This window comes from Kogia breviceps, chromosome 3 (assembly GCF_026419965.1).
Source record: "Kogia breviceps isolate mKogBre1 chromosome 3, mKogBre1 haplotype 1, whole genome shotgun sequence".
NCBI lineage: Eukaryota > Metazoa > Chordata > Mammalia > Artiodactyla > Physeteridae > Kogia > Kogia breviceps.
In genome coordinates this window covers 78462159-78486186 of record NC_081312.1, presented here as the reverse complement: position 1 = coordinate 78486186, position 24028 = coordinate 78462159, and the positions used below count along the sequence as shown (strand labels likewise).

Genomic DNA, 24028 nt, shown 5'->3' with positions numbered 1-24028 from the left:
GGGAGTTATTTACAGGGATCAGCTAACATGAAGAGTTTCTAATTGTTCTTAGGTAGGTATACGATACCTAAAAAATGCCAGGACTCATTGAAAGTGGGGATTTTAAGTGAAATGGCTGTCTGGGGCAGAGTCTTCCTCTGGGTAATCTGAAAGCATTTCCAGAAGCGTTACACTCAGTTCCTTTTTCCTGAAACAAAAGTCCACATCTCACCTCTGGAAAAGCTCTCCATGAGGGACAGTTGAGAGATGAGAAGCTCTGCAGACCAGGACCTGCAACCAACACTGTAACCTAAGCTCCCCTTACCCATGCAGAAAGGGCTCCTTCCATGCCACGTGGCCACTGGAGTGAAGGTTCTGCATTAGGCATTACGACCAGCCAGCAGGAGGGGCTTTCACACTGCAGACCCTCAGGCCAGTCCTCCACATTTGACTGTTGGATATTGGTAGGATCCCTGACTTTATTAGTCCATAGCTTCATAATGTGAATGTCAAATTCATGGTTTTCCACGTGGATGTGGAACAGGTAGGCAGAATTATGCCTTGAAGCTCTCAATGTGACCTCCTTCCAAGTGGGTCCGGGGAATAAAATGCCCATTTCAGGCTGTTCGAGAAAGATATTTCAGAAAACATTTATGAGAGAGTATGAGTACTTATAAAAGTTTGCTCATCTACTGAATATTTTGCTTTAAGTGGACTTTGGAATCACTTAGCCATTAGCGTTGAAGAAACCTGCAGATGTTGCCTGACTTACCCTCTTCCTTTGGAATGGCCCAGATATTTAAGGATGGACCTTACTTTAGAAGAAAGCTCACACTTTAAGAAATTATTATAGTTACAGGCATATAACAGACACATATTTATAGCCATTTTCCATCAAACAAATAAAACGCAATCGACCTCAGCTAATTGTAAACACAACCTAAATTTTTCATCCTATTCCTACTCTATGACTGCTCCCCATCCCAGTATTTCATTCTTCTTTGTCTTTAGCTGCATATTACTTGATTTGTTATAATCCTTAAAATCATTTTCTAGTATTAAGTAGCTTTTGGCACCGAAGCATTTCACTTTATGTCTGACTGGAATTCCTCATGCTTCCATTTCAAACAATCTTGTTCTGCTCTCAGGGAAGGCAGACAATGGCTGGTCTCACCATCCTCTACACAAGGCTCCTTCATAAACCTCAAGACCATCTTTTTTTTTTTCAAAAAAAAAAACAAGAGATGCTTTATATGAAAGCCTTAAAAATCAGTTTTTGAGAAGCATTAGCAAGCCCTCAGTTTATCTTGGTCCTATCTGGAGTCAGCTGAACTTGGCAACACATGGCCTTCTCCTAGGTATAATTACAGTCTGGAGGAGAATGCAATTTGTGCAGCATTCCACTGACCTACAAGCTGACCTTGTGCAGGGGCAAATTCACAGGTTGTGTGAAACCCTATTAGACATGCCTAGTTTAAGGCAAAGCCTTTCCAGACCCCCGCCGCATGCTAGGATTAGGGCCTGTCACACATGCACACTATTACATCGCCTAAGGACCTCTCACCATGCCTTCCAGAGAGGGGAAGGCAGGCCCACACCCCACCCTGTCTAAACCTGCACCTTGAGCCCGTGCATCCAAATCATTATTATTTCTTACATATGTGGATTTTTAGAAAAATCTGCCTCGTTGAATAAGAATGAAGACAGGAATGGGAAGACAGATTTGCTCCAGTGGAAAAACCACACCCTGACTGCTCAACTAGAAAAGTCTTGCCAGACGGACCAAGAAAGAATTCTTGCCAGGTCCAGTGGGATTTTCACATCTTCATAAAATCCATATATATCTTTAGCTTTCTGTCTGAGCTTGGCAGACGTGGCCAGAAATAAAAATAAAAATAAATGGTCTGTATAGGCCATGAATGCTGGAAGCATGCTTGGCCAAGTGAGTTCAGCACAGCTACAAAATAAAGAGAATCACAGAAGTCTTCTTCTTCCAGGGAGCCCTCCCTGTCTGAAAGAGGAGTCATTTCCACACTTATACCTTAGCTAAACACCAAACACATTGAAACCTAAAGCAGATCAGGTGGGTATTCTGTTCTTCAGCTTAGTCCACAGATTTGAACTTTCTCAGTTTCAGTCACGGGATTTCCATCTCCAGTGAAGTCGGTTTTTATCACAGAGCCTGGAGGACAGGCCCCATTTCTAGTTAAATACAGCCTCATGTGTTATCACCAATGAACATCTTTCAGTCACTTCAGGCAACTTAAGTACATGTGAAATTTGCTGCCTTTCCCTTCTTCCACCAAAAACAAATAAATGAAGGAGCTACATACATGGGTAGATATTTACTTTTGAGACAATGATATGTATCAAATCTCCACGGGCAGGACATTTTCTACTATAGAGAACAAATGAGTACATGGCTTGCCTCTCTCAGGGAGATCAAACAACACAGTGGAGAATACACAGAAAGGAGACAATCTGACTCTCCAAAGCAAAACTCTGAAAAACACTATTTCTATTTTTGTGCCTTCAGACTGGCCATATCTTTTGCTTATGCTTCATATCAACACTCACCAAATTCCACTACTTGGCAAAACTACAGACATTTGGAGGCTGGCATAAAGCATATGTGCTACTGATGACAAGTCAGCTTGCCTCCTTAACAGTAATCCTTTGCATTTCTAAGGCACTAGCTTCCAAATGGACCAAGGTACTTTCATAATGACTGCTGCATTTATCTTGAAGACATTCTCATGGACTAGGCTGAAAAGCAGGTAGAATCCTATGGTGCAGATGTAGAAATTGATGCACCTACCTTAGAGCTTTAAGCTTGGGTGACTGAGCTGATAATTTCCTCTGGATTCCTCCAAATCACAAATATAAATCAGTATGGAGTCTGAATTTTGGCTGGATTAGAGAGCAGTATCTTCTGGGGATGAGATATGGTATGTACCAGGGAACCCCTAGGTTTAACTTTTACTCTCATTTAACTCTCACGCATTCACACACTCTCCAAATTGGAAAACCTTATTTTATAAGTGATAGAAATCTAATTTGGAAAACAGAGTGTTTCCCAATGGACATTCCAAGATGTAACACAAGATGATACCCGGTCATGAGGCATGGTAGCCCGTGGATGTAGGCCTTATAAGCACCCTCTCCCCCCACCCCCCCTCAAAAAAATCATGGAAATAAGCAACTGACACAATCCCACTTCACAGCTGTGGCTAGCCTTGTGCCCTCCCTGACACTGCTAATGTGATGGTGACTGGAGATGAGACAGGTAAGCAACTACTTTTCCCAGCCAGTACCAAGAGCTAGGGCCAGCTGGAGGGGAATAGCAGGACCAGGCTTGGCAGCCATCACGCTCTCTCCTCAGGGAGAATGAGCGCTCCCTTGGAAACATGCGTTTGTTTCTTGGTAGGTGCCCAGGAAAATAAATGCTGACTCAGGTTCCTTGTCCCTTCTTCTCCTGCACTCCACCCCCGCCACTCTTTGGCATCACACCCAGAGGAGCTGGTTGGCAGGCTCCATGGTGCCATATTATGAAATGGCACCTGACTTGGTGTAAACAAGCCCTCGCCACTGATGGCCAGCGTGGGTGGGTATGCTTCTGGGTAGTGGCCTCCATCAACTGCCTGATAAATGGCATTAAAATAAGCTTTCCACAGGCAGCCTGATATCTGTGCCACCAAATGTTTCAAGGGAAACTAAGCTGCACTGTTCTGTCAAACTGTTAGGTCTGAATCTCTTCCATGGCCTTATTTTGGGGGACATGTAAAATTGCTCAGATGAAATTTACTTTAAGGAGTTAGGCTCTTCACCAAGAAATGTGAAAAGGCAAATTGTCATCCTGTCCTGCATCTGAGAACATATTTGGCATCCCACTCCCTTACTGATGAGACAGAAAAATCCTTTTATTGCTTTTCGGGCCAGTGAATTCTGTTCAGAAAGCAAATGAAGAGAGAAGGCCACAGCAGGTGAAGGCTGTAGTGGGGCAGGGAGTGAAAAGGGCACAGTGGGATTGGGGGGCGGGTGTGGGCAGGAGGTACTTCTGCTGATTTTGGAGTTTTCCTGTTATGTAGAGAACAAACTCCCAAAACAAAATCACATGCATTTACTCTTGCTCAGAGACTCAGGAGAGACATCAGTGCATTAACTGTCCTGTCTGCAGACAGGACCAAAATTACTGTCACACCAAGGTACAGATGAGAAACGTCATCCTATGATTTCTTAGTGCTCAAGGCCCCTTAAAGAGTGCTTGCCTTAATAAGTATGAAACAATTCTAAAACTGACAACTAACCTGGTGAGAAGCAACTAGACAGAGGGCTATACAGCAGGAAAAAAAAAAAGAAAAAGAACAGAAGAGTATGAAGATATCAACTTCTAGTGAAACATAAAACAAAAAACAAAAATATTCAAGACTCTGACTTTGATGACGTGAATACTAAGCTTTGGTGGTCAGAAAGTGAGAGGAAACAGGGACTCTCTCTGGGACAGATGTTAATGTCAGGACAACCTGGGAAAGCTCAATTCCATAACTTCAGGTGGTCTCCAGTCATCATGGCTCAGCTTTCTCAAAGCCAGGAACTTACTCCATACATGTAACTCACCCTTTAACAGCAGGAAGAAGAATTTATTGACTCTGTTTTAGGAGGGATGGGAGCACAGTGGTTCATTACTCCTGATACACCAGAGGCATGATGCTACAGGACCTCTGAGTCATGTTTTACCTGTTTTTCGTTTTACATTTCTTTATTACAATCTCACTTCAAATTCCTGTCTCAATAACCAATCTGCATGCCTAGCAAAGACTGGGAGAGTAAATGTTCGTTCTCTTCCCCTTCCCACCCTACTGGACCTAGCACTGAAGAGCAAAGGGAAAGCTTTCTCTCCATTACTCCTAAGTTGCATGGGAAACATCTCCATCCTATATACCTCTATATCCTGTAGGCAAAGCCCTCAGAGAAGTTTGGTGGAGACACTAAAACACTGTCTATTATAAGGCAATTAACAACCTCCGGGATATCCTCTAGAAGTTTAGGGTGCCTGTGAAGTAACAGGGACATCATGAAAAATACAAAATCTCATTCACCAGGTATGGATGAGACCTGTTTTGGATGGAACTGTATTCCCCCTAAAAAAGATGTGTTGAAGTCCTAACCCCTAACACCTCACAATGTGACCTTATTTGGAAATAGGGTCATTGAAGATGTAATTAAGATGGGGTCCATACTGGAGGAGAGTATATCTCTAATCCAATATGACTGGCATCCTTTTAAGAAGATGGCCATGTGAAGACACAGAGACACACCAGGAGAAGGTCAAGTATTGATGAAGGCAGCTGTATGCCAGGGAATGCCAAAGATTGCCAGCAAACCACCAGAAGATAGGAAGAGGGGGAGAAGGATTCCCCTACTGGTTGCCGAGGGAGCATGGCTTAGCCAACATGTTGATTTCAGACTTGTAGTCTCTGGAACCGTGGAGACAATAAATTTTTGTTGCTTTAAGTCATCCAGTTCATGGTAGTTTAAGTTGGCCCTAGGAAACTAATACAAGGAGTAAGAATGTTTTATTTATAATAAGCTTCCAGGTGATACTTATGCTGCTGGTCCATGGATAACACTTTGAGTAGCCAGGTGACTGCAAATGAATGAATGAATGAATGAATGAAGTACTTTGTTCACTATCACTGGCACTTCGCACAGAGCCTGATATATATTTGTACGTTTATATAATCCCTAATTCCTAGAGTTTTTTTTTTTCTGCTAACTAACTAGCTGGAAATGTACCCCTTCCTCTATCAATTTCCATGGAGTCCTCTTTCAAAGCTACGCACTCAGTCAAGGAGTACGGCTTTCTCAGATAAGGCCAATCCCAGGTACACAGACAGCCATACTGCCCTCCAAAGGATTATCAATAACAAAGTTTATAAGACCTTTGGGCTTCCTGCCTTATTTATATAATTTCTCAGTTAATATTAAGACATTGAATCTAGTCTCATACATATTCTTGGTGGCTCAAATAGGGATTTTCTCTCCAAAATCTAGAGGGTTAGGCTTTTGAAAAGAACACATGCTAATAATTACTCCAAGCTGGTTAGAGATAATGGGCAACAGAAAAGTTATTATCTTCAATGTCATCGTATGTCTTTGATATGATAATCATTGCATTCAAGGTATCAGAAATGATGGATGGCCTTTGATTTCGAGTGTACCATGATGCAAATTACCTGGCTCTTTCTCACTCCTGCTTGGAAGGTGAAGAGCTAGTGACAGTGGGCACTCGTAGCTTCAGGGCCTCCAGCCACTAGACAGCAAAATCTGTGACAAAACTCAAAGAGAAACACTTCCTCTTTAAAGATACCAAGGGCTACTTTCCTTTTTCCTTTTACGGACATACTTCATCTAGAACAACCTCGCACATAGTTCTAATTTGCAGCTATTGCTGTAACATGCACTATTTACTACCTAAGTCATTTTTACCCTGTTAACTTTCAGGGTAAAATGACTTAGGTAGTAAATAGTGCATGTTACCCTGTAACAACAGATGACATAAGCACCGCATTGTTTCTAAGGAGGCTCCCTGAGTTCCTTCTATAAACATAAAATGACGATTCCAGGAAATGTTAGTTAAGAAAGGAAAGATGAAAGAGCATGGTATACATATATTTTAAAACTGCTACAAGTTTTGGTTAAGCCTTACAGTCTATAACCCAGCTCATTTCCCCTAAAATTAGTCTTTATCATCCTCCTTACTCTCAAGGCCCATCTATCACGGAAAGAAAACACATTATATTCTTCAGTCATCCATGGGAATGGAGTAACATCACAATCCAAAATATTTATTCGCCATCATCCATGAAGAGTGAGCCTCTATATCCATCTTGGCTAGAATTATGAATATATGTTCCCTGAGGTTCCCTCATATGGACAGGTCACCTTCTGATAGTATGAGTGCAACAAGCACACAGTAGGTGATTTGTCCAGGGTCCTCCAGATGTCCTACTTCTACTCCCGTGTTCTTTCCCTAGCGATACATCTCATTCCAGAAAGGATGTGTGTGCCTCATCCGTCGTGTTGAACAAGGCAACAGCCTCTAAGATGTGAAATTAAGGTAGCAGAGTAAAGGCCTGTCCACTTCCCTTTCTCTTATAAAATCAACCCCAAATGACAAGACTGAGGATGAGAAATATACAATCTACCTCCAGTGACACTAGCAGACCCCCTTAATTTCCAAACAGAAACATGAAGGCAAAAGTAATTGAAAGAGTGGTAAATTCCATGGCAGAGCAACAGAAGGACAAACCTAATTGTCTGCAGAGGAAGGCAGAATCTTGGACATGCATGAATTAGAGGCACCATGTGCTGGGGAAGGGTGCAGTAGGGAGCTAAAAAATAAGGGGATTCTTTTAAAGTTAGTATATGGTACAACTAGGTGCCAGGTGTATAGTCCCATTTATCATTATCAGGAAGTATAGTTTCTAGACAAATTCAACCAGACAGACTTGGGACTCGTGGACATCAGGCACAGGAGAAGTTGGGATTGACGTCTTGTACTGGAATGGAGTCATTTTCAAAATTCCACATCCTTTCTTGGATTCTCTCTCAGAAAACTGGCAGTCAGGCTGACACCCCAGCTCCCAGAGTCAGGTGCCTGGAGAAATTCCACCTCGAAAAATAGATCAGTCTAAGAGCAGAGATAAACAGATCCTGTCATTCAGGGCCCACCCAAATGAAATGGCTGGTCTGCAACTGTTTACCCTACTGTGAGACCCATCATTGGGCAAACCTCACCCATTCATACTGAGCTTCCATCCAGGTTTACCGTGCCTTGATCTTATACATAAAATAGCAGCCAAGGATCACCAATTATTTGAGACAACCCTCTAATGTGAAATACAGAGGTCACAAACAAAAAAATGTAAAAAGAGAAACTTGGAAGAAGGAACAGAAGGAAAGTAAACAGCAAAGGAAAATGTGAAGAAACTATAATTTATAAATTCAGAAAGGTAACTGTATTCTTTAAAAAAAATGAGCTTTTATAAATTCACATAGAATTCTGAAATACAAAAACCCTTGTCAAGGGCCTTCGTGGTGGCACAGTGCTTGAGAGTCCGCCTGCCAATGCAGGGGACGTGGGTTCGTGCCCCGGTCCGGGAAGATCCCACATGCCGAGGAGCGGCTGGGCCCGTGAGCCATGGCCGCTGAGCCTGCGCATCCGGAGCCTGTGCTCCGCAATGGGAGAGGCCACAACAGTGAGAGGCCTGCGTACCGCAAAAACAAACAAACTAACAAAAAAAACATCCTAGTCTACCAAAATAGGAAGTCCATGGTGACTGTTTAAAATTGTATTCACAATAGACAGCAGAATACCAGACAGATGGCCAGAGAGGGCATTGAAAACTGGTGCCCCTGGGGTGCAAGGTGGAAGCAGAATGGGGGGCAACAGGAAATCTTTTTTTGAACAATTTTAAAAGCTGTGAAATATTATAGAAAAGAGTATCATGTGCACGTTTATGTATAGTTTAAAGGACGACAAAAGTAAACTATGTACGGGCGTACACCTTACCAAACCGAGAACTGTTAACACCTTCAAAGGCCCTCTATCTTCCCCTACAATTCACCTCCAAAGGGACCATTTTTTTCTGAATTTTATATTTACTATTCCCTTGCTTTAGAAAAAAGGTTTTGCCACAAACGTATGATTTCATAAATTTTTTTGACATTTTATGTTTTTAACTTCAGACGAGTGGAATCATTCTTTTGTGGCTTGCTTTCTCCATTGAACATCATGTTTAAGAATCATCAGTGTGGGGCTTCCCTGGTGGCGCTAGTGGTTGAGAATCCGCCTGCCGATGCAGGGGACACGGGTTCGTGCCCCGGTCCGGGAAGATCCCACATGCCGCGGAGCGGCTGGGCCCGTGAGCAATGGCCGCTGAGCCTGCGCATCCGGAGCCTGTGCTCCGCAACGGGAGAGGCCACAACAGTGAGAGGCCCGCGTACCGCAAAAAAAAAAAAGAATCATCAGTGTGGATGCATGTAGCTGTAGTTGAGTCTTTTTTATAAAAGCTGTGTAGTATTCTGTGATACTCCTCCACTCTAATGTTGATGGCCATTGTTGTCATGTTCAGATTTTTGCTATTATAAACTATGCTTTTACGAACACTCTCACGAGTCTCCTGGTACAAAGTTGCAAAAGTTTGAGCAGAGGGTGTACACATGTTCATGTGAAGTAGATAGAGCCAAACTGTTTTCCAAGTATATAGAACAACTGACTTTCCCATTAGCAGCAATCAGAGTTCCTACTGCTTCACACCCTCCCGACATTTCACAGTTATACTTTTTGATTTCTGTCAAGCTGGTGGGCCTAAAATGGTATCTCTGCATTTCCCTAGTTGTTGACTTGTTGATCATCTTTTCATTTATTTAGTGACCATTCATTCCATGACAAGCCTGGTCATATCTTTTGCCCGTCTTTCTATTGGAAGGTAACCATTTTGTTACTGACTGGTAAGAATTCTACATATATTTTAGGTAGTAATTCTTCTACAGTTAAATATGTTACAAATGTCTTCTCCAAGCTTGTGTCTTATATTTTCATACTCTTTGTTGTACCTTTTGAGGAGCAAGGGTTTAAAAAATTTTAATGTAATTTTATTTAATGTACTTATTTCTTATTTGATATGCTTTTTCTGTCTTTTCCATGTGAGGTTAAAAAATATGCTCCTATATTCTTTTTTTTTTTTTTTAAAACTATTAACTTTTTCCTTTCTCATTTATGTGCTTGATACATCTGGAATTGATCTTTATTCATGACATGAGGGAGGGAATCTACTTTCTTTTGGAGAGAGATATATATATATTTTTTCCAATTTTTAAAGTACTTTTTTTTAATAGTCATTTTTGCCCACTCATCTGAGAGACCACATTTGTCATATATTAGTTTCCAGATATGCATGGATCTGCCTCTGAACCCTCAATTCTTTCCCTTGATCTTTGTTTTTTTCTGCACCAGTTATTACCACACTATAGCTACCTTACTGCCTATTGCTTTATTTTTCTTGATATGAGGTAGAATAAACATCCTACCTGGTTTTTCTGTCAGAATTTTAAAATTTTTTTGAATTTTATGCTTATCATTCCCTTGCTTTTTAAAAAACAGTTTGCCACAAATGTATGATTCCATAAAATTCTTTGGCTTTTTATGTTTTTAACTTCAGGCCAATGGAGCCATTTTTCTGTGACTTGCTTTTGCACGAAACATCATGTGTAAGGTTATTTTTGAAACTCTGCTCTTCTATACAAATTTTTAGAAGAAGCTTGTCAAATTCCAAATAATCCTACTTAGATTTTTTTTTTTTTTTTTTTTTGCAGTACGCGGGCCTCTCACTGCCGTGGCCTCTCCCGCTGCGGAGCACAGGCTCCGGACGCGCAGGCTCAGCGGCCATGGCTCACGGGCCCAGCCGCTCCGCGGCACGTGGGATCCTCCCGGACCGGGGCACGAACCCGCATCCCCTACATCAGCAGGCAGGCTCCCAACCACTGCGCCACCAGGGAAGCCCTCCTACTTAGATTTTGATTGGAATTACTTTGAAACTAGAAATCAACTTGGGGCTGGCAAGTTTATGATATTGGTCTTCCTGTTCATGAAAAGACTATGTCTCTCCTTTTATTTAGGTCTACTTCAATACTTTCACTATAATAATTTTTTATTCATTGCTGGAGTCCATTTACTAATACACTGTTTAGGATCTCCACATATATATGAGAGAAACTGACCTGTAACTTTTCTTTCACTTCCTGTCCTTGTCTGGTATTGCTATCAAGACTATATTCTAGCTTTGAGCAAAACATTCTCTATTTTCTCAAGTATTTTGTGTAAGAAGAAAATGCTTGGTGTAATAAAACCATCTGGGCCTGGAACTGTCTTCATAAGAAGATTTTAAACTATGGACCCAATTTCCTTAATATATATAGAACATTCCACTGTTCTATTTCTTCTTGACTCTGTTTTGGTAATTTATATTTTTCAAGAAAGTTTTAAATTTTATGTTATTTTCATTTATTGCCAAAAGTTTGGTCATGGTATTCTCTTATCTTATACATTTCTATCGCATCTATAGTTACATTCACTTTTACTTTCCTATTATCTTTATTTATGTTTGTTTGTTTTGCTCAATTGTGCCTAAAGTTACTGAATTTTGGTTTCAAAGAATAAACTTTTGACTTTATTCATCTTCTATATTGTATTAAATTTTATTTAAAAATTTCCATTCTCATCTTAAAATGCATTAGGTTGAACCATATGAAATTCTAAATATTTGATCACATTTGACCTGCAAAAATGGCTTTTCCTGTTCAACCTAATTTTTCCTTCTAATTTCTTTGGTTTGTTTTTCTTTTTCTAGCTGTTAATTTTGGATGCTTTATTTTTGACCTATCTTTTTTTCTACTATAAACACTCATGACCATACATTTTAGTGATATCCTCTGAGTCTTAATAACCAGTATTGTTTGAATTATAAGGGTTTTCTGAACCCCATTATAACTTCTTTCTTGATCCGTGAGTTATTTTCAGGTGTGAATGTAAATGTTAAAAGGCAAGGAGGTTTTTGTTACTGACATATATAAATTATCTTTTTGTTACTGGTAAATTATTTCTAACTTACTTTCATTTTGGCCAGAGGATGGTCTGTACGAAAAATGGCTTGAAATTTTCAGGGCCTTTGTTTTTCTTAGGTCTTTTAATATTGCTCGACTCTTAAAATTAATCCATGCATTATGCTGTTGGAATTAAACTCAAAGTTGATTCAATCGGATTATTAATATAGAAACCAACCTAAAATATCACACTTTAAAGAGCATCATCATCACCTAAATCAGGGATTCTAGACATGATTATATTTATGTATTTATAGCCTATTATGTTCTAAAAGGATTTAAGGAAGCACCCTTATGTTGCCTCCCAACAGCCGCCATACTTAAAAATTGTACTACCAACATAGATTACTATGAAAGCCAAATAAAAATAGTACTGGAAAACGCTGACAAATTTTATCATCTTTTTGTTGTACTGCATGGTTTTCTTTTGGCACACCTTGAGGACGTTCATGTCTGAGCATCTAGCTTAAATTCATTTGTTTTAATTACACAGCTGTGTCCCAATGGGACATAGACAGACAAATGAGAGGGTTAGATGGATCTCTGCTAGCCCTCTGGGGGTTCAGGAGTCATTCCTGCATAAGAGATGAAGCTTCTGGTTGGAATCCAACCTCCTATTCTCTTTTAGGGGTGACACTAGGGGATTTTTCATTGTCCTTATTCCTACTCTTGATGGTCAGGATGATGGTGGCGATAGTGTGATTGAACCAGCAAATATTTATGCATCAGACACGCAGCTAAACACTTCACAGATTATTTTAATTCTCACAATCACCCTTTGAAATACGTACTATTATTATTCTCACCTTACAGATGAGGGAGTGGCATGGAGGAGCCTTAGAAAGATGAAGGGACTTACCCCATGGATAAAGTGATGACTCAAAAAAAAAGCCAGGCCTGTGTGGTTTCCAGAAAGCCCTGCTGAACCACGATGCTACCATCTTCCATACTTAGACTAGTCGTGACTCTTGGTGCCCTGGGTGTGCTGGAGGAAGCAGCTGATTGGAAGCCTTGAAACTGGCTTCCTGGTGGCTCTGAGGCAAACACACACCAAGACCTTAGCCAGTTGGTGTGAACTCCCTGTGCTGGCCTGTGAGTCTTACTTTCTTTTCCACATACCTTCAACCTCAGAAGCTCAACCCTTCCACTGGTGACAACTGAACAGCTGTGTCCTACAGAGCTGAACTGTTCAGATACCTCCACATCCCAAGAGCATAAGTAATACACAACAAAAACATCACATGGCCCAGTTTCTCCAACGCCTTACTAAATCATTCTAAACGTCTCGTATGCTTTAGGAATTTTGCTGCTTTTCTGAACTACATTCTTCTCTAAGCAACCATCTCAGTGTCTCATGTTTTCCATTAGTTAAGATGATTATAGTACAGAGTGAACTATTTATAATGAAGCCCAGCTCAGGCACTGTGGCTTTCAGTTGGCTTCATTTAAAATCCATCTTTCTTTGTTAATTAATGTACCTTACCCAGTGTTGTAAGTAACACTCATTTATGTTCTTGAATTGAGCAGGGAGGAAAAGAACCACACCCAGAGTGAAAGATCCAAGGTCTTCAGAATCAGTCCGAATGCCATAACAACTTGAAAGCAAAATTTAAAAGTTAGTTTTTGTGTTTGCTGTAAACTAAGGAAGTTGTACAAGAGAGTCTACAAGACAGTCAAAAGTGATGTGATAATTGAGTCCTGAATTAACCCCCTGGTCCTTGCAGCTCTATACTATGTTTAAAGACCACGCCCCCACCTCCTAGGACATTTTGCACATGCAAAATGTCTAATGTGATGAATAAGGTACCTAGCATAAAAGTTAATGAATGAAAATGAAAACACTAAAACTCAGGTTATTTAGTAACCACGGCCTGGAGCCAGATCCCAATTAAACCACTCTGGTGGTGAAGGAAGGGATGAAAATGCCCAATAGGTTCCATCTGGCTGCTCCTGTGGGTCAGTCTAGAGCCTCACGGCCCTTTCAAATTAGCCTCCCCACCTTCTCCTCTCCCTTATGATTGAGGGGCTAAGGGCAGTCCTCCTCACAGGGTACTGGGGAAGTCCATGTAAAAGGCTTGGCAGTGAAGGAATCCAGCTGCAAGCAAGCACCACTCCCCAGCTCTTCCCCGCCCAATCCCTTTTGTCATTCATTTCTCTGGAGGGCCCCTAACCCTCCAATCCCATTTGTACCCCACCGAGGAGATCTGATAATGGTCCTGGCAGAGCTGTGGCTTTTCAAAACTTCTGGCAGGGGCCTCGCTGACCCATAACTTGCCTACACACATGACTTCTTCTCATACTGTCTTTGTAAATTGACCATGGCTAACCTTGCTGCCCTAATCAGATCAATCAGAATAACATTTCTTTAGCTGCTGCACGCTGGCAGCCTCCTGGGCTGAGGCGTGACTCTGAGTCAGGCTCAGATACAGAAGGCGGATTTTGGAGTTTCCAATGGTCTCAGGTTTCCTTAGCTTTTATCACAGCTGGTGAGCTTTGTCAGGCCCGTGTTTACAGCCATGCAAATTAGCCTCAGCTGGAGAGAAACCAGGTCAGGCCTAAAGGAAATCAAGCTCTGGGCTAAAAGGTACTTTATCAAAAATTGTAAGTGTAGCCATAGTACTGGGGGCAAGCCAGACTGTCCTAGGAAACGCGTGGACAGCTGTGTCTGGTGAAACCTGAACTCTTGGCTTGTCTTCTGGACCCTGGAAACGCTATGGAGAGATGGAGGGGAGAGTGCCACACCAGCAGAATGGGGCCGGCCAACTCAGCCATTGGCTGCTGCCGCCGCCAAAGACATTCTCTGTTAAGTAGAGGCAAGTGTGAGGAGGGAAATATTGCATCTTCGGGGGGAAGAAACATTGTGTTTGTGAGGCTGGTTTGCAGTATATCCCACATTACTCACTGACGAAGCAAGGTCCAAATCTGAGGTTGCATTCTACTCACACACTCGTATACACTCAGTTTTAAAATGCGTGTGTGAAGGTGTCCACGGACAGATATGATCTGATACTTTGCATCTGGAAAGTATCTTTAGAAACACCCACTCCAGAGGCCATGACACTTACAGAAACTAAGGCCAGAGAGGTTACGTGACTGGACACACAACTGCTAACTAGTTACCTTCAAGACCAGACCTCTGGCGCCTTTCCATTGCAGCTTTCCCCATCAGATTCTAGCCCTTCAATACCCCAGTACATAGAGAAACTTGGCTTATTTTAAAATAATCCTCCAATACGTTTATGTCTCTTAAGATTAGGGGATTATTAAAATCCTAACAATTACTCCCTGAGCTCCCACATACCTGTGACTCATACACCGTCGTGCTGATGGTGTCAGGCAGTCTGATCTATGGGTCTGAGCGCAGAGATGTTGGTTCACATGTGACGCCTCTGTCTATCTGCCCTCTAATAAGTAAGACAAAAGCTGGTGGATCTTGAGTGTCCCCATTTGCAAAGTAGAAGTGATGACCATATCCTTGGAATTCATCTAATGAAAGTTTACCTTTTGACAGATGAGAGACCTGAGACTCAGAGAATTTAAAGAACTTGCCCAAGATTCAACGGTTGGCTAAGGTCAGAGCCGTAAGTAGAAACCGCGTCTACAGACACCAAAGCCAGAGCTCTTTTCACTAAACAATGACCAGGAAATAAAATTCAGACTTCTCCAAGTGAATATAAAGTCAGGACTTGTAGTTAAATTCAGACCAACAGACCATTTGTCAAGTGATTAAGAACACAGATTCTGGGGTTGTCGCTGGATTCATCTCCTTGCTCTGCCACTTAAGAGCTGTGTGATGCTGGGCAAGTTACATAACCCTTCTGAGTTCCAGCTTCCTCATCTACAAAATGGCAATAATCATAGAACCATCTCACTGGGTTCTTGTGACGACTGGATAAATTAATACATGCTAGGCACTTAGCCAAAAACCGCTCACCTAACATTGACCATTATTATTGCTATTGAAATCTTGTTGTCATCTTCACTTGAAAGATTCTACATAAATACAAGGTTATTAAGACTTCTGTTCGTGTTAAGCACATACCTATGGACGCACGTGTATGTGTATGGGGCTGTTTCGATCTTTGTGTATATTGGAGATGTGTGCACTCTGCAAGGCATTTATGAGTTCATTTTGGAAGCACCCATGTGACCTGGGTTTGTGACTTAAATACACATATAAGATCTTTGGTCATTCTTGTTATTTCCTCACATACTTCTAGCTTAAAACTGGAGGTCAGAGAAGTCCCTGCCACCACGAAGGTCCCTGCACTGGCACTCAGCCTCAAACCATTGTCTAGCTCCGGCCAGTCACAGTCTTAGAAAACGTCCTGTATTAAGCATAAATGAATGAGGTCCAGGAAAATATAGGTGAGATTTCCAAAATTTTACTCAACTAGAAGTAAAGAATAAAATATGTAAAAAAAAAAAAAACAACCCCAAATATTTAGAATGGTTGTCTCATAGGATATCTTGTAATATCTAATCAAACTTCTTTATTTTCTAATGGAGAACCCCAAATCTATATTCAAATACATCTTCCCTCCCTTTAGATATGGACAATTAAAAAAAAACCTCGTGTGTGTGTGTGTGTGTGTGTGTGTGTGTGTGTGTGTAGTGGGGAGGTGATTCCAGAATCAGCCCCAAAGGGGCTAAGTCTAATACTTCATAAATTTTTATATTGTACTCATTCATTCTAAGCACTGAAACAATGCCTACTAATGATTTCTATTCTACTAATACCTACAAGCCTTTCTAATATTCCTTTGGCTCCCAATACTTTGAGTGGATAATTTGCTGTGAAATTTGGCCCCATGGTCCACAATAAAGAGATTTTACAAGACGAGAGAGGATACTCGAGGGGTAGTTACACTCTTGTAGGCTCCATGCCTCCAGCTCTAGGACAGAGGCTAATTTAGCTCTGCAGAGCTCAGCATTCAAAGGTGTCCTCTTGTGGTGTGGGTAGGAACTGAGCACCGTATGATCCTGTAGCTGGCTTGAGGTACAAGTCCAGATTAAGTTACTGTTTAACAGCCAACAAGAGAAACATAGTCTCACTCCAAGAATAATATTCAGATTCAACATTCTGAAAGAATCATTGATATCCATACTTGACAAGTTCTAATGACCTTTTTTTTTAAAAAAAATAAGTAAATAAAGTAAAAGTACAACTTAACTTTTTGGGCTGTCTTATTTCCACATAAAATTTACAAGGCAGAATTTTTGTAAGTTGGTGCTTGTCATGGAGTAGAAGCTCCCGTTTGCTTTCAGTAGATTTGGCCAGTCAGGGGCCTTTAAAACCAAAGAACAGGAAAGCCCAGATCATTCCAGATATCACTCAAGGAATCTGGACATAGCACCAATGACCTCAAGGTCATATATTGGTGCAAACAACACACGGGCAAGTGATTTCACTCACTGCCATAGATGATAACCCCTAACCTCACTGCTCATTTTTCAAACACATGAGTAATAGAAAGGGCTTGGCAAATGCATTCCCATTCCTGGGGAAAAAAAAAATGCACATACCTTACCAGGGCGGCCCAGAGAAATTAGCTTTGTACACAAAAGCTGAAATTATATAAACTTGGAAGGCAACAGATTATGAAAACCCTATAAATTTATGTTCTTCTTCCACTCATCTCCCCTCCCCACTAAACTGAGACACCAAGTCTGGGATTTGAGAGTTACAGCTACGATCCTGGCCAAAGTGACCCAATTACAACTGAAAGCTTTTGGCTCCAGGAAGTTTCAATAGACCAGTGTCTGCGGGACCATCGCCACCCCTCCCTACCCCCACTCCCACCAAGTGCTCAGGGAATAGCCATTATGTCATTAATTCTTAAGAAATATCTATTAAAAAGGCCAAGGCAGTGGAGTAATTTTATGTATCTTACAGAGGAGGGAAGAAGCATGGACATTATTTATAATTTCAAGAGAGGAAGAATATTGGCAGGTCATGCTGATTTTCTGAACGTTGTCAGGCAAGTTTAGAAAGCAATTGGAAAGTTTATTGGAGTAGCTACTTCTCTGACAGGCACCAGGACAAAGAATCTCAGACAGATTCTGTCTGATGAAGGCAGATTTCTGGCTCCTTGTCAAGGCACTGATCTACCTTTCCCCGGAACAGATGTAACTTAGAGACAGTAGAAATATGGGCATATTGACAGTGAAAACTCTTATTTTACAGTGCAAAAAGACTATATAAACCAATGTAAGATGAACTACTAGATGGCTGTACACACTGTTAAAGGAGCTGAAAAACAGGAATGGCCTGGAGATGACCATTTGCAAATAGTTTCAGGAAGGGACACACTCATGTTTGAAGACCCTCAACAAGCTTGTGGGACTAAGCGATGTTCAAGAATTTCTTTGCAAAGCTTTCATGTTTGTTCATAAACGAAGAGATGAGTACATAGTTCTAGAGAATACTTCAAGTACTTTCACAACCATGATTTCATTTTATCCTTGTAATGACCCTGTAAAGGGTTGTTATTCCCTACTTGGTAGAGAAAGAATCTGTGTGGAAAAGTTAAACGACTTGCCCTGAAGGTTATCAGAGAGCAAAAAAATAGGAGATAGTACTAAGTGTTGCTGGTACAGACAAGAGCTGATGTTTTGAGTTCTGGTTCTCAATTTGGTGGATGTTATGTCTGTGGTGGCAGAGTGGTCTCATGCCACAAATGAAGATGGCACAGGCCTGAGTGTGCAATACGAATTTGTCATAGTTAGTATTTAATTTATAGCTAATATTTAAAATGATTGATGGGGGTCAAAGGAAAACAGCTCCAAATCTACATATTGTTTCATATTATTTCATAGTTGGAGTTATACATAGTATCTTTTTATTCAAAGATTTGGATTCCTACTGGAAGATCCTGAAGAAGACTTCGCATAATTTCACAATGTAGGATGTATTTTGGATTTGCACAAGTGTAGCTGGATTTTGTTGATGATTCTAAGAATGGCTACTCTCATTTATAAATGTTAAAATCAATCATCCCAGTAAAAGCTGTGGCCAACATTAAGTGCAGCAAATTACTGTTTAAATTCAGGGGAAGTGAAGACATATGCTGAGGCTCTTCTACATCCTCTCAAGTGTCCGTCATTATCAATGTCTTCCTGGCTAAAAGCGTACAAACCCTAGAAGTCATCTTCATCTTTCTAGGTCTCATTTCTCATGTGCCACATGAGGGCACTGAATTAGATGATCAGGAAGGTTCCTTCTAATTCTTAGACTATATCGTACTAGAAAACAGGATCCCAGGCCAGTTTAAGAAGATATGTATCTGTTTGCTTTAAATCAGTGCCAGTGACGGGAACTTTAAATGCTGTTATAGAAGATGAAACTAGAAACTCGTATCTGAGTTCAGCAGAACAGTAACAATTCTGACAGTTCTGAACTAGGAATGTGGAATGTGCAGAGGATGCAGACCAGCTCCACTTAAGAGATGCTCACGTCTGTCTCAATGCTGGCAGAGTCCCTGCGGACAAGATTCAGAATGCTGGATTGTTTTTCTGTTGTTTTTTTGGGGTTTTTTTTGTGGTACGCGGGCCTCTCACTGTTGTGGCCTCTCTCGTTGCGGAGCACAGGCTCCGGACGCGCAGGCTCAGCGGCCATGGCTCACGGGCCTAGCCGCTCCGTGGCATGTGGGATCTTCCCGGACCGGGGCACGAACCCGTGTCCCCTGCATCGGCAGGCGGACTCTCAACCACCGCGCCACCAGGGAAGCCCAGAATGCTGGATTTTTAAATCTCTGACATATACTCCACTTCAGTCACCATAAAAAGATCTATCTGGCAAGTGTTTCCTGGTCACCTTGTATGGGAACCATTGTGTGGTTAGGCTAACAAAGCTGGCCTCCAATGCTGAAACTCCTCAGTTGCTCACAATCACTAAAATTCACTTTCATCTTCATTCTCAGAGAAAAGAAAATAAACATCTGACTTTCCGAAGAGACCAAGGGATCCATCTTGATGTTGGAAATCTGGCCATGGGCACAGAGGGAAGGAGCATAGGAGGCAGGTTCAGAGTTTTCTGGCACTGACTCAATTCGGTTTTTTCTTTAAAACTTAGAATCTCAGCTCTAAGGTAGGACACAGGCTCACTGCAAACTGCAAGCACCCTCAAGACTGCTACCCTTAAAGAAAAAAAACAGAGACTACACGTGTGCACAGAGTCTTTGGGGTAACAGCAACCTCACTGTTCAGAAAGATTAAAGAGTTTGAATAAAGGATATTTTCCCCCTCGGAGAAACAAACACATCAAGTACTAACTGCCTTAGTGAAAATCCTTTGTTGAACAGGCAAATAATTATGAGATAAGAAATAAGAATAAACTACCAAATGCTTTGATGTTTTAAAAACAAATACTGCAATGTTTTAAAAATGCTCATTTACCAAAACAGAAATAATTAGCTTTATGCGTAAATAACATGTAACCAAGCATCCAGAGAGAGAAACACAAGGAGTAATAGCAATTTTAAACGAAAAAGAGAACAAAAGCAAGTTTATTATGATATTGGGTAAGAAAACATTCAGAGGATTTCCTTGATGGTCAGAGAAGGCTTCCTGGAAGAGGCAAAATGAGGCCACTTTTGGAATACAGAGATTCTGCTTTTGCCTTTTGTATAGAAACAATTAGTCTTCTGTTCCTATAGATGGCATTTAAAAAGCCAGCTGACCAGCAAAACACCCTTATTTCCATCTCATAGGAATCTAACTTCACATGAATATATTCTATAGTCTGTCAGTTTACTTCTTGCCGTAACTCAATTGTTTCATGCAATACGTCCTCTTAAAAGATTTGCTCTGATATTTAATCATTATTGGGATCACATTTTTCAATCAGAAAAACACAATTCCAATGAACTTGTGAAAAACCTTGACCATGATTTTCATGTATAATTTAAGTCTGTGGGCAAAGCCAATTTGATTAACAGAAAACTGCATCTGGACTTTTGCCATTCCCCCCCGCACAAGGCACAGCTCATTTCACAATCATGTTACTTGAGATACGAACCAATGGATGAACCTCACTATATAATTTAAGAATGAAGAGTTGATGAAACTATCATTCAATATTACACACCTTTCAAAACACTTCTTCAAACTCTCTTTGATTTGAATTTCATAACATCCTTGTGGGTCAGGTAGACTCAGATACTGTTAATCTTGTTTTATAGAGAAGAGAAAATATGGCCTGGAGAAGTGAAATGACCAGCCCAGGATCACATCGCAAATCAACAGCAGAACCAAGTACAATACAGTTGACCCTTGAACAACTAGGGGTTAATGTGCACATAGCTTAGAGTCAGCTTCTGTATACGCGGTTCCTCAGCATCCGCGGATTCAATCAATCACGGGCTGTTTCGTACTGTCATGTTTACTATTGAAAAATATCTGTATATAAGTGGACCCGTGCAGTTCGAACCCATGTTGTTCAAGGGCCAACTGTTTTTCCCTAATACCATCTATGCTATTATCACAACACTAATGCAGAGAAATAGCAGCGGTGGCAGCGACAGTAGCAAAATGAGAGCAGCAATTACTTGCTAAGGTTTGACTGGGTGCCAGGCACTATGGAAGCACATATATATATGATGTCATTTGATGATTACTTAGAGCAATATGGACAGATGTCATCTCCCCTGACACTGAGGGGACCAAGGCAGAGTGAAGGAACTTTGACTTGGGGCACACAGCCAGTCCATGGCATTGTGGCGACTCACCTCCACATCTGTCTGATTGCTTGTGAATCCTGACCTTGTCCTCTGATGGCTGGCTGGTGGCCTCAGATTTCTAGCCCTCAAGTCTGCTCAGAGGTCACCTTCTCAATGAGGACTACCTTGAACACTCCATTCAAACCTGTAGCCCATCCCTCCCTAACCCCGAAAAAGTTGATACTCCTTACTGCGCTCTACCACATGATTTGATTCTTTGTTTCTGATGTTTATTGTTAAGAGAAGCTCCAAAGGGCAAGGATCTGCTTTCTCATTTGTTTGCTTTTCTTCACCAACATACCCCAGGTGCTCAGACAGTGCTACCCGCGAGAACTTTTTGTAACGATGGAAATGTTTTCTATCTGTGCTATATTGTAGCTACTAGCCAGAAGAATAAAACTGAGAAGTGGCTGGTGCCACTGAAGAACTGAATTTTTAATTTTATCACAAATAGTCACATGTGGCTAAGGGCTACCTGGCTGGATAGCATGGGCCTAAAAACAAAATCTAGCACAAACAGGCTCCCAATAAATATCTGTTCAATGAATGAAGTTATAAATAAGTGAAGAAGACATTTTCCATATAGCCTACAGACTACTTTTCACTAAACTTTATGTATTTTTTCAATACAATGGGTGGCTGAAAAAAGTCCAGATGAAGAAAACAGTTTGAAAATTCAGACAGCATGACCAAAATAGCAAGCACAGATTTCTCAAGCTATTGGCTCCTTTCTGTCATCTGTGACTCAAAACCTTTCAAAACATTTTTTGAAAACAGAGGGAAAGCAAACCAGCAGCACATAATAAATTCCCATGTATGACAAATATATATATATATATATATATATATATATATATAATTACAAAGATTACTGTAGTCACTCAGTACCTTTTTGATCTTGTTTTTTTTCTCATAGGACTCTGACAGAGGTTTCTTCTTCTGCTGAGGTGTGTCTTTGGAGAATAAATACTCAAATTCACTAGTATCCCGAATATCAGGTTCTTCTAAGGAATCCCACAAGGTTGGTATAGAGTTTTGGCTTAAAAGAGAAAATGGCAAGTTAAACTTAAGAAACAAAAGAGAACAGAATACAGTGAAATCCTTAATTCATTTTTTTTAACTCCTTAAAAAACTCTAATAACGCTTGAAGAAAAGCTTTGTACGATTACAGATTTTTTAAGTCAAAATACACTAAGTATTAAAGCAAACACACATTTCCGAAACAGAATGGTCCTTAGATATAACCAAAGAGAGAGAACCAAACAAACCCCGTGGGAACAGAACTTCCGGGATTCAGATTGTTGAGGCATGGAAACTGCCCCTCCCTCACTTTGTGTCATTTCCATGACGGGTAGAAATGGGCATCGTATAAAGATTGAAACAGTAAGCAATTCTGAGACATTCACAGGATAATTCTTAAATAGAATGAAAATGGAGTGCTTGGGTGAAGATGTGCCCTCTTTTGAATTTTTTTCTATTCATTTAAAATATGGTTCTCAGGTTTAGCGTGGGTTAACTCAGCGTACGACCCATATACGTGAACAGGCTGTGCTCATTTAGAAATACTTGATTTTATAATACACCACCCAACAACAGGATTAACAATAAAAACAAAGCAAAACCCCTACTGTGCCAGCCCCCGCAGAGATTTCAGCAAAAGCAGCCATGGGGAGACTGTGTTTTGTTTGTTTGATTGGTTTTTTTCTCTCTCTAAAAACAGGGATACCCTAGTTTTGAAACAAAGAAAGGGAAGAAGATATGGGAACTCAGGTTCAGAACAACTGCCTCTGAGAGCTGCCTTAGATGGTTTACTATCCAGGCTCCTTTCAGTCAGAACACATTTTCTCCCAAACGTCTACTTTCTTAACTTACTTTCTCATCTTATTTTTAAACACTTTTAATGCTCATAGACATTTTTTTAAAAGTCTCATCTACACATCAAACATGCACATCAAACGTGTGTGTATGTTATGATCCATAATATCTACAAGTACTTATCTTTGTTTCGATATGCATTTTGCCAATGAAAACTAAAAGAACTATTACTACATGGGGTGGTCCACACAAATTTTTTGATACTAAAAGACAATTTTTCTTTTTTTTTAATTTTTGAATTTTATTTTATTTATTTTTTTATACAGCAGGTCCTTATTAGTCATCCATTTTATACACATCAGTGTATACATGTCAATCCCAACTGCCCAATTCAGCACACCATCCCCACCTGCCCGCCGCTTTGACAATTTTTCATATTTGAAACAGTTGGCAACGCTAGCTTTTCAGATCTGAGTGTTCACATTTTGCTATGTATCTGCCTTTCCTGTGAAATATGACATTTGGGTTCTGGCCCATAACAAAACTGAACATTTGCTTCTCTCCACTTTTTTTTTAATTATAATTTTTCTAATATAATATTTGAGGCATTTAAGAACATATATGTGACATATGTAAGTTATAATGTATGATAGTATAATGAATACCTGTGAAATCATCACTCAAGGGCTAGAACATTTCCAGTGAGGTACATGCATCTATGTGCTCCTTCCTCAGCACCGCCCCCTCCCTCCCCCCCACCCTTCTTAACTTCAATTTGAAACATGAACACCTTTAATGTTAAATGCTTTTCTCAGCTGCACTTGGGAAAGGGGATATTGGTGGGAGAA

General features: G+C 40.7%; 1 protein-coding gene across 5 annotated transcripts in view; it reads right to left on the bottom strand.

The window, feature by feature from the left end:
- FMN1 (formin 1) overlaps positions 1-24028 on the bottom strand; it is a 447127-nt gene that overhangs the window by 189504 nt on the left and 233595 nt on the right. For all 5 annotated transcript variants that reach the window (XM_059056125.2, XM_067028908.1, XM_067028906.1 and 2 more), the window contains one exon: positions 22254-22404. In XM_059056125.2, the coding sequence (XP_058912108.1) occupies positions 22254-22404 (151 nt within the window). The remainder of the gene's footprint in view (positions 1-22253; positions 22405-24028) is intronic.